A 12,469-nucleotide genomic window follows, 5' to 3' on the forward strand; every position below is an offset into this window, starting at 1 on the left:
AGTGCTGACACCGCGTGACAAAGCCCAGACAGGTTAACACCGTGGTGCAGCGTGGCACTTACTCCGGCGATCTGTCCCCCGGCCAACATCAGCTGCGTCTGGGGCAGCGCCCCCTGCTGGCTGGAGGCCGGAAGCTCCCCCGAGTCCTCTGACTTAGACTACAACCAGAACACAAGGCAGAGTAAGGGCACGGGGTTTTGGGGGGTGACGTTTCTGTTGCCTGAAGGCTACAGGAGCAGTAAGTACTACACACAGCCCTTGCGTGGTGGTCGGGAACACATTTGGGGACTTGGTTGTAAAATTCTGATACAACAGCATTACAAAAGATCAATGTCACCCAAAACACCAAAAGAAAACCTTCAAAACTGTCATCTGTAACTCAAGATGCAAACAAAAGGTCTCAGCTATATCCTGCACCATTGCTTTAGAGATCACCACAGGAATTTCCACACTGTATAAAGAAGAGAAATGTTTTTTCCAGTACTCTAATAAATCTATGGACAAGAAATACACACATAACGGATAGATCCTACAAGAAAGATAAATAACTATCAGAGTGAGGTCACACTGGCAGCCACAAAGAGATTATTTACTTTCATTGGCAAAACCGCAGCTTCCAAAACTGCCAAAATGAAGGTCTGTTGTACAAACACCTTACTCGACACTGAAATGTAGAGAAGGCCAGAGCTTCCAGCCAAACATTTTCCAAATAAAAGCAGGAAAGAGAGCTTGCAATTCAGTTTTATCAGAACCTTGCACATCAGTCGTAAACCTGCACTGCAGAACCATTTTCAGCTGTCTTTCTGCAATTAAACACTATGCATCTGTCATTAAAAAGAAATACTACAACTCTGCGGATTGTTTAAACTGAGAGGGGCTGGAAAACTGAATTTTCCGGATGCATATCCCCCCCCCCCCCAAGTAAGATTTTAGACCGACAAAAAGCACATAAAAACATGGGTATGCTACACATTACCACCAACCCCTCCCTTTCAAGTCAATCTGTAACTCTGAGGGTTCTAATCTGCTGAGAAGAGGTTTATTCTATCATTTTACTTAACAGTAACTTATTCACTTAGCCCACAGGCGCGTGACTGAACTTTAGCATGGACGTCCATTCTAGCATCCACATTTGCACCTCTAAAAACCAATAAGCCTCAATGGCAACGTGTCAGCAGTGCCTGCTCCTGACAGGAAACAGGGTACAGAGGGAATGCTGGGATAGTGGAGGAAACAATGCAATACAATGGGCTGGGTCCACCCCACAATCTTCACCTCTGCAGACCTATAACGATGCTTTGGAAAGATTACTCGCCATCCTTTGTCAGGAGCTTCTGAGTGTTACAAATTTAACCTTCCAGCCTCCAACCAGAGTCCCAATACGTTGCCCACCGGAGCAATAGGGAGCTAAAGATAATACTATTTGAACAAATCACAGACATCCAAATATCCGAAAATAGTGGAAGCAATTTTCACAGAATAATGACATGCATGGATCTGAGAGGTGTGTGTGTGTGTGTGTGTGTATTTGCGCGCGCGCGTGTGTTAGCGCATCGGGGGTGGGGGGTGTTAATTAAAATCTGGATATGCGGCGCATATAAATTCTGCATAGATTTGCATATTCACCACCTGTTTCTGGGCAACTGCCGAACAGCTAATTAGCATATCGCTCCGACTCGCTCTCCTCCTCGTTCCCTGCAGAATCGTGGTGGGATGGCGGTTCAAACCTGGCCCAATATATGCAGGTAACTTTCACTCCGGGGGATATTTCTTTTATTAGGAGCTTTTGACTGAACGTCGTCCATCAATGCAGAGTCAGCTGTGTAAAATCTTTCATTTATTAATAATAAATAAATAAATAAATAAATTAATTTGGTCGGGGTTTTTGACTGGCTTGGTGAAGGTGCCACAATCACAGGCTGGGCCTTAAAAGCGTCAACATCATAGGTTCAAAGGCTGCTTTACTCCGTTATCCAACTGTGACTGGTAGTCCACAGTGGCAGATCGCTCCTGGCTGAAAGTGCAGAATGAGAAGCGCCAATGCCCGTGCCTGAATGCGCTCATCACCGTGTTCAATGGGACACACCCGTAAGCTCCGCCCCCTGCGCTTATCTCCGTGTTCATTGGGACACACCCTTAAGCTCCGCCCCATGCGCTTATCTGACTCTGAATTTGCCTCGACTGCCGAGATGCACAATTTGGATCCACGTGCATATACAACATCTGAATAGGTCCCTGTATGAATTACCTCCAACAACCCGCAGTTGTCAAAAAACTAAATAGAGGTATTATTTATTATATATATATGTCCAGAATTAAATAATAGTGATCCTAGAAATGAGAAATTTTCCCCAGCTGAAATTATTTAAATAGTTGAAGAGTTGCCAAATTATGAATAGGCCTACTGCATGTGTCTACCATGTGAAAGCTCCAATAACAGCCCCTAAACACCGTACTATTGAGATACACACTTCCATTCACTATACAGCTACTATATCCTACATGTCAAAACACCTGTTTTTTGTTTTCCTTCATCATTTAAACTCACCTGACCTGTACCTCAGTCACTCTGGAAAGTTTTCAGTTATTTTGGGACACATATCCAATTTCTTTCCTTCATAGCCGCAGACGGACATGGGTTTTCCCTAAATGTCAGTACTGTGATCAGACGAGCGGGTCATGTGACTGACAATGGGGCGTGTTCTTCACAGGGACTGACAGGGAGGGTGGCCCTTCCAACCCTTTAAGGTGTAAGATCCCAAACACGTGATTAAAATGCTCTTAACTGAACATTCTAATATCGATGTACCAATCACAACAGTTCTAGAACACCAACTTAAAATTCATCTTAAAAAGAATATTCCAAATAACCTGCTCTTAAAAAGTGCTCCGTTTCCACCCGTTCCTAAAAGTCCCTGGGATGAAGGGGATGTTTTTTTTGGTTTTTTCTCTCCAAACATCATCCCTGTAAACGCAATAACTGCCCCGGCCTGACTCGGAACAGGCCGCCAGCCACTGGAAAAGGTAACGTGGCGCTCCCGAAACTGGGGAGCTGCTGCACGTTAGCGCAGACCACAACTGCGCCGCGAGGTACACGCGGGACCACGACCGTCCGCAAGCGACACGCGTTGGGCTCACCTGCTGCAGCAGGGCTTGTGTGTGCGCGTTGGTGATCGCGCTCGTCGTCTGCACGGTCTGTCTCTGAAAGTCCAGTCCATTTGTTTGGGCACCTGGAGAGGAGAGAAGAGACAATAAATTCAGTGAGTTAAAACAAAACTACATACTGTGTTTTTGTAAAACTGGAAGCAGTGAGGAAGTTCTACATTTCAGGAAGTAAAAGAATGCCATTTGGAAGCAGAGCAGATCCATGCACGTTTCGGAGAACTCACCAGTGTTCCCATTCCCGGGCTCCATTGCGCCTTTACTCGTGTCTGACGGATTACTCATTTTTGACTCTGAAAGAAAAAAATGCAAGGCTACAGAAATCGGGCCAGTGAATAACAATCCAGGAAATACAGTAAATACCCAATCCAGGCCAAACACTGCTTCATAAAGCTCTGAATCAATTTCAGAACAATGTGCTACACACAAAATAATTATTCATGGATGCACAAAACATACTGCCTTATTGTTATTAAGGAAAATCTGCAAAATAAATGAATCATACGAATCTACACTGCAACTACATTATTAACATCCAGTCTCAAACTAGCTCAAACTGGCTGTCTACACGAAGAACAATTTTACTCATGGGTCTAGAAGCTCAGTCTCACTGAAAATTCCACCATTTTGAGTATTTTGGAAAATCATTAAACAAAGCCTTCATCTACCCTTGAGCCCAGGTAAATGTAGGCGTTTTCCAATGCCCAGCCCCAGACGTATGGCACAGATTAGAGACTTGATGATATATAAAACTGAACTGAATTCCCATAAATCATAAATTACCACACATATATTACATGAGTCCCCAAATGATTGGATTTTTCAAAAAATCACTGTGAACAGGTCATAATACATGTAAATGTAAAGCCCGTACGACATGAACCGTTCGGTATACACACACTAAATTTGGCACCTAAATGGATCATACATCTAAATGGAAGACATGATGTATAAAAAAAAACACCAGGGGTACCAGGGGGGTAATGAATTATGGATTTTTCCCTTCTGCTGCTTGTAGCTGTTCTATATCGTCTTATTTATACTGTCATCTTCATCCGTATTTATTATATAACTATTTCTCTAAACTAGACGTAAGTGTGGCTCATAAGAGGGGCGAAGTCGGTAAAGAGATGTGTTCTCTGAAAAACTATAACAAGCACACTTTGAGATTCAGCTACGCAACGAAACAATATGCGGCGCTGCAACGTTAAGAAGTCGTTTAAAGTGGACCGAACGATTTCACAAAACGCGTGTTCAGGAGGGGCACGGGCAACGTCCAGATGCAGATCTCACGAGAAAACAGGAAACATGCATGAGACACGCGTGCGAACAGGAAACTTTAATGTACAGCTGAGTTTTTCACACCTGAAGTGTCCACGAAAACAAATGTCAAACCCAAGAAAGGCTGCCCGGCTGCAAGCGACTCAACGTAGCCCACATGTCACCGTGCTATTCAAAACACTGTTAACTGATACAGAAATATAATTTTGCAAACATTATCGTTTTTACAGTCAACCATTAAGAACTAGCCCTACTAACCAATAAGTACATCTGCGTGAAAAAAGCCATCCATAGTTTATACCAGGAGCGGTAGGCTATGAAAAACTAATGCAAGTGAGTAATGAAATGCAAACAGAATATATTTAAACGACGCTTTAATCAGCTTGTGTAAAATTCTGACCATTTGCCCAAGGACCCAAGGTGAAAGACAGGACGAGATCTTTCTCAACATGATTGAAACAGTATTACGGTTAACCAACTGGTCACAGTTCTCTCCACTTCTAGTGGCAGACGTGCACATGTGGAAAACAAACATTTTAAACAGCAGATGTTTAAAAAATGCACCTGTATGCATGTGCATACTTTTTTTAAGGAGACTTTTTTTAATGGATCCATGATCATGGTTATATCACGACAGATGTACCTTGAAATGAATGCCACGATTGAATGATACCAATATAGATCATGGTAAAAGTCCACACCCCCCACCCCTCACTGCGCACATAGATTCAAGGTAAAAGAAACTCAGCATTACAAAAAAAACAACACAATGTGTGGCATTAGTGAACCCCCCTTAGAAAATGACAAAACGCACCAAAGCACCTAATAACTGGAAAAACACGTCTGAAAAAGGAGCGTTTGGATTAAGAGGTGCCATGTTTCCTAAATGCTAAAAATGCAGAGTTACAGGAAACCAGCAGCGCTGGCTGAACTGAACAGTGCAGTGTTACTGAAGCACTCGCGCTCAGTAAGCTGTGGCTAAAACAGAGGTGGGGTGCCACTGGGACACATGGTGAGAAGCTCCACCGCAGGGACACTGACACTGACATTAGTGAAAACCAGTGAAAGCCCAGCGCCTTCACAAACACGCAGCAAGGTGCAGTACTTCCAGGAAGACCACCCAAACATTTAATTAATTAAAGAGGGGGAGAAAAAGCCACCTAAAAAATTTTTAAAAAAGAAGTTGTTTGGTCTGGTCCAAGAGGCTTTTGGTGCTTAGAGCCCACTCACAGCACCAACGGACACCAAACCCAAAAGACAATCTAGTACCGCTCAGCTAAGGCGGTGACACATTCTCACAAAACAGCACACGGCAGCATAACCCGTACACACAGCACACTACCGTACGACAGGTGCGTTACCAGACCCCACATCAGAGCCGGTGCACTGACAGGCGCCGCTCACCAGACACGAACGAGCTAACGTTCTCCAGCATGGCCTCGGAGCCACCGGCACGAACCCCCGCTCCACGATCGGGTCCCGCCGGGCCGGGACGGCGCGCCGCACCCGCACCCGCACCCCTGGATCTTCTGAGCAGGGCAGAACGAGCGGTCCCGCTCGGAGAGGGGCCCACGACAGAGAGCGGCCGCTGCCGGAAAAAAGCGGGCCACGGAAGGGGAAAGCCTCGAGTGGAATATTCTCCGCGAGCAGATCCTAGCCGCTCCGGTCCGTTCGCTCGTCTTAGAGCGCTACCCCGCACAGCACGGCGCGATCGTCAAGACCAGCCCAGTGTGACAAAGTCCCCCCTTTTTCTGGAATAAAATAGAAACAAAGATTGCAGCTGGCAGCTCCCATAATGAGGCTTAATCAGTATGCAGCTGATTAAAGTCGTATGCAAATCCTCCCTCCTCGTTAGTGCCGCAGAGCGTGCTTTGAAGTCCTGTGTGCAATTCATTACGCGCCAAGCACTGAAAGCTTTCTGCATAATTTAAATCTCCCATAAATATTTATCATCTCATTAGCATATTAATTGGATAGCCTTTTTTTTTTTTTTTAAGGAATTCCACCCCAGCACAGCAGTAAGGGTAAGTGCCAGTAGGCCCCATTGCCAGTTGGAAGGAAGGAGAGGTTGTCTCACTCCATCACTCTCTCACTTACTCTTACACACACACACACACACACACGCACACACACACATGCACACTCTCTCAAACACTCGCATACACACACCCACACACACTCACTCTCTCTCTCACCTACTCTCTCTCTCACGCACACACACTCTCTCATATCTACACCCTGTCACACACACATACACACACACTCACACTCAATCAGTGTGGTGGCAGAGGCCGATGGGAAGAAATGCCATTGGTGGAGGAGGAAATGGGGCAGAGAAACTCATCCAAACACAAACAGGCTGATCCTGTTCTGTCTGGGACCATCAGTCTTTCAAGATGCCAAGATAACGCAGCTGTACACTACTCTGCATCAAGCAATGTAAAAGCAACCTGAAATTTACATTCTGAATCCATTAAGGGCATAGATGGGGGGCTGGGAAATTAGCATATTTACACATCTGTAAATGTGCACTGCTGTGAATATGAAAAGTTAATTTTGGATTATAGGAGAGACTTTGGAGTGACTTCTGGAAATGTCACAGCCAGTGGTTTTATTTAAACTTTTTTAAAGGAGGAGAGGGGCATGGGTCTTTACAATCATTTCAAATAGCCAAATTCCAAGGCCACTGCTGCATTAAGCCAAACAGAATCAGGATCACAACTAACACAGCATCGACAGACAGGGAGAAAACATACTGGACAGTAAGACACCAGCTTACTTCCACAGTGGATTTGTACTGCTAACCTACTAGCTTCAACAAAAAAACAGAGTGAAATAAAAAGTCTATAGTTCAGAAATAATTCCAAACTGGCATATTCTCTCTCGTAACATCAATTGCAAACTGGCAGTTTCTCTCTCTCTCAACATCATTGTTGCCATGACTACACTTCTATTCAGATGCATTTTAAAAATCAAAACTTGAGAGCTTTGTAGATGGGGAGAAAAAATGGAAAAAGAGGTGAGGAAAATAAATTTGCATTTTGCTGCTGCCTCGGCTCAAAAAAAAAAAAAAACTAATTGCTATACGACACATTATGCAAATACTTCAATTAATAGAATTTTAAATTGCCAATTAATTAGCCTCCCTTTATTGTCGCCCTGACTGAATAATGTGTTCCAGATATGAAAGGAAGGACATATTATGGTGCTTCGTGAAGGACCAGGAACAGACACTGAGAAAATTATGCATATTTAAATGCAGAAATATTCTAATTCATCTACGCACGAAAAGAAAACTGAGGAAATGACAAATTCAGAGCTCAGCTCACATTCAAACTAACCACCTTTCGAAGGCCTACTGACCAAAACTGAACTCCTTGGACAGAGACGGACCCACGCACGCCTCCATTTTGCATAGTTTTGTGCAAATGTCCTCCTAACACAAAGTTGCAACGGACCTCAATTTTTAAAATCACCTGCAGCTTCAGAAGGCTTTGATCTTTGAACTCTGTGAAACATGCTTGCTTTCAACAACACACACCTGCACTGACAATACACAGACCGGACTGACACAAAGCCTTCACCAAAGTGCACTGCCCAAAAAAGAAAAACAGAAAAACATGATTACACCCCTTTTTAAAGAAGAAGGCTACAAGCAGCGAGGTTACAAATTACACTCCCAGGTCATAATCAGGACACAATGAGGAAGAGGGGAAATTATTTCAATCCATGCTTTCACAAAATAAATTACAATATGGGAAATTGCAATGGTAATTTTCGTAGGCATAACAGGCTTTCTTAGAAGTTACTCTCACAAGCAATGCACACAATAGAAACTGCAGCTTTGCTAGATGAAGCCATATGCATACACCATGAGCTCGCCAGGGCTAGTCACCTCATCAATCAGTTTCATCAAAGAGCCACTGAAACTTCCGGAAGCATTTTTCAGGTGTCTTCTTGGCAACAAACTTAAACAGAAAGGGATCATATGGCACAGTCTACCAAACCCAATGCACTGCATAGGGTAGGATTGTTTTAGGTAATGTAGTTAACATTACAGATGGCTCAACAGAAACAGGTGGGTAATTGTACCATGACCCAAGGGTACCACCAGGGATTTTTGGAACCCATGCAAAGATTTCACATTGGGCCGCACCACTGCAGTCCACCCCAGAAAACCCTATGTTCTAAAATTTTTTGAGGGTCCTCCTCCCCCCCCCCCCCCCCGAGACAATTTGCGGTACCTGAAGAGACTGCATCATAGTCTCTGCTCTGTTTATTACAAGCAGTTATAAGTCTAAATGTTCTTTTGAAATGTGCTCTTTAACCCTTCCTGCAATCAAAGTTCTCTCTATGGGATGATAAAATGGTTAAAAAAAAAAAAAAAGACTGATTGATTGACAGTCTCTCTGCAATACGGTTAAACGATGCTGGTCTTGCTGTGCAGGTGAGACTAAGTTCCCCTTTCTGTTGTTATGTGAAGATTGTGTTCCTACTAGACTCTGCTGTGCCAGACGGTTGCAATTCTGTGCACAGTAAACATAAATAGTATAGCCTCTTCTGTGCTCAGGAGAAGGGTTCTGTGCAGCACTCCTTCCTGTCAGCACAGTACACTTCAGTTTCCTTTTTTCCAAATCATAAATCATTCATGAATTCAATGTTTTCGTGCATGAATATTCATGTGAAGCAGTGTATATTTATCCATGTAAAAAAAAAAAAAAAAAAAACAGGGAGCTCAGGCAATCGTTTCAGCCCTTTAGAAAGTGAAAGGGGAGCTTTTACAAAACCTAGGCTACGTTTAAAAAAAAAAGCAAGACTCAGACAACAGTTTTCATTTATCAGAATCAATCAGAATCAGAACAGAATCGGTTTTTCAGTAGGTTTACAACAATTTTTTGGTCATGATAACAGTGAAATAAAATAAGATAATAATAATAAACAGTGCATAAACTACAAATTTATGCCACAAATGTAACAGCTGTTCAGCTTTTTAAGAAGCATGATAAAAATGAAGACTTGTTTCCATTTCAGTATGCGTCTTGAGAACTATTTCATGAATATGTGAAGCATGTCTTCTTGGCATATGTCACATATATAGGGTAGTAAAGATACTGGCGGCCAGGAGGATTAGCTTCACAGATGTATCTTTTACATACATATTACTGTGCAAACATTAGGAACAGGTGACCACAGAAATTTGTTAAACAAACCCCAGGACAGGTATATAACTGTATATAACAAAAACACACAGCCATATTGGACTGCTCTGACAACTGTACCATCCTACCTATGCCTCAAAGTGGCCAAGCAAAGATTAGTCCTAATTAGGCTTGTTTAAAAAGAAATCACAAAAGAAAAACAATGAAAACTACAATATAATCTGTTTTCTTCAATTTGGAATCATCTATTCTGCCCCAAGCAACAGTTTCAGCTCCCGTCCCCGAGGACAGAGCTGAAACAAGGGCCCTATTGTGAATCACTGCCCAGCCAGCCAATGACCAGTTTCTGCACTGCAGGCTGCACAGTGCTATAGAAGCGAGAGCACCTATCAAAATCAAAGAAGCAGCATGTCCTGCTCTAATGAACAGTAGAACACTGTGAGCAAACAGATCATCACTAGGAGGAGCTACTGCACTGGTAACCTGAGGAACGCTGGCCAACTTAAAGGGGTAGTTCACTTCCGGGAATTTGTATTTAAAAAATAAATAATAATAATAATAATAATAATAATAAATTTAAAAAACACCATTTCACTTTCAGTGCACAGTTTCGATTGGCCCAGACGGTTCTGTGCACAATTAAGGGCCTTTTCACATATTCACCGAAGTTTCTCGTGACCTGCCAGCTTCATAGTGGCTGGAATGGGGGGGGGGGGCAGCAGTCAATTGTGTCATGCCTCAGCAGACTCTCATAGAACATGGAAAAGCCCACACTCAGCCATGCAATATATATGCAATCGCAGGGGTAGCAAACTCTGGTCCCGGGGAGCTGCCAGGCACACCGTTAGCCACAAACGTAGACCCCAGTTAGCTGTGTAATTGACTACTTTAATTGATCCACCGAAGTGCTGAGCAACAACAATAAAGAGCTTACTCTGAAGCTGCTCAGGACCAGGGCTGTACCTCCTGGGGTACAGGCCTTACCTGTGCTCATGAAAACAGTCTTTACTGAGCAATTCAGGTAGTTACAATCACGCAGTCAAGCACGTCCAACCGTTCTGCTTGTCTTCACTAATACAGTGAGCCATCTGTACGGTTCGAGAGTCGTTTTTTAAAAAGAGTTTTTCTACACTTTGGTCACACAGAGTGGGAAAATAGTGTTACATGCATTTCAGCAGACCCCTGCAAGGAGGCAAAAAATGTATATCCAGACTCCTGTCCACTGTGGGTTTGGTAAAAAAAAAAAAATACAACCTGGACTACACATCTTCAAATTATAACAATACCGCACAACAGCCATTTTCTTCAGCTTTATTTATAGAAATAAATGCTAATATGAATACACACAAGAAATCTTTATATCACCTTAATTGTTGTTCCTTTTTATAAGAAATGGTTTCATATTATCCTCATTATTATGCCCATAAATGTTATAGTTAAGCATCCTGAGAGTAGAATCGGCACCGTTGGAAGACACAACAAAAGCAAGCCTGTCCGGGGCAAAAAGGGTTCTTGTTCAACATTCAGTCCTCCGTACACAGAGTCCTCATCTTTACAGAGCTTTGTGTCGTTCAAACCCAAAACATGGGAGCTTGGTGCTTAGGGAAAGAACTCAGGAGCAAAATAAATGAATACACACTTGGTAAAATGCCACAAATGTTACCAGAGCACAAATAGAAAGGATTCTGGACAAAGAAGAGGGAATGCGGTCCTACAGGGAATAGCTTTTTAAGTGCTGTTCAGAATCCATGGTCTGAGCGAGAGGAGATTCCACTGAATCTATGCTGCATTCTTTAGAGTAATTACTTGACTCGTACCACAGAAAACACTGGGTCAATCGGTACAGCCAGAAGTACTGAATAACCCTCAAACATAGGCAGTCTGCTTTACGGACCAGTATGTGTTTAGTTTATTTTAGTTTACTGAAACAAAAGCACAAAAAGTGGTTAGCTAGTCAATTATCGTAAACATTTAATATGCAATCTCCAGTAGTCTAATGGTTTGTTACTCCAAAAGAAATAGCGCAAACGTTAAACCACACGTTAACGGTTGAAACTTGTATAGCGTTAAGTAGCAAACTAAATTTTATTTATTGTAACCAAAATAACCGTATGCATGCTAAAGCCAACAATTAGGAGAGGGACTAGCTCCGGGAAGTATATGTATATCATTTATCCTGATATTCTTTATTTGATACTGAATCGCATAATTACTAATGGTTGGCAATATAGAAACTAGACAGGTTATACACAAAGAAAGGAGCACTGTAAACGTTCTATTTAAAATAAGTAATGTTAACTTCGTCGTTTAAATATGTAACGTTAGACATACATCCAATGTTGTTCAAACATTGAACGTTTGCCTTGCAGCCAACGACAGCTAACCAGCAAGTTAGCCAATGACGTTTTCCTGATGTTAGCTAGCTACAACAAAAGCAAGCCTAGCATAGTAACAAGATCGCCATTTTTAAATCATAAAAACAAAACGATATTTTTATAGACAACTAAAGTCAAGTATGCACATTATATTGAATGCAAAACACTAAGAATGATGAATCGCGTACAATTTAAAAGTACATGACAAGCAGCTGAAAAATAGCATGAATAATTAAATAAATAAACACCGCGGCCTGCTTTTCAACTGAGGCCTGGGCCTTGTGTGAGTCTTGGGCCTCGACCACTGCAGTAGGCCTTAAATTCAGCAATAAAGCTAAAAAGGAATGAGACAATCCCAAAGCACATTCTGTTCGATAAAAATATACATATACGAACGAGTCGCTACTGAAGATAAAGCATTACTAAACATGAGAGGCGGAGATCAATTCGGCCATTTTAAATAAAAGAAACCTCCCCAAATTAGAAATTCTA

At 42.5% G+C, this 12,469-nt stretch overlaps 1 protein-coding gene across 1 annotated transcript in view; it reads right to left on the minus strand.

Annotated features, from left to right (window-relative positions):
• The window catches only part of pou2f1b (POU class 2 homeobox 1b), a 32,597-nt gene that overhangs the window by 17,868 nt on the left and 2,260 nt on the right, over positions 1–12,469 (minus strand). Inside the window, 3 exon segments of the mRNA XM_064310055.1 lie at positions 63–158; positions 3,139–3,230; positions 3,390–3,476. Coding sequence (XP_064166125.1) covers positions 63–158; positions 3,139–3,230; positions 3,390–3,476 — 275 coding nt within the window.

The sequence above is a fragment of the Anguilla rostrata genome, chromosome 15 (genome assembly GCF_018555375.3).
Source record: "Anguilla rostrata isolate EN2019 chromosome 15, ASM1855537v3, whole genome shotgun sequence".
In the NCBI taxonomy this organism is placed as follows: domain Eukaryota; kingdom Metazoa; phylum Chordata; class Actinopteri; order Anguilliformes; family Anguillidae; genus Anguilla; species Anguilla rostrata.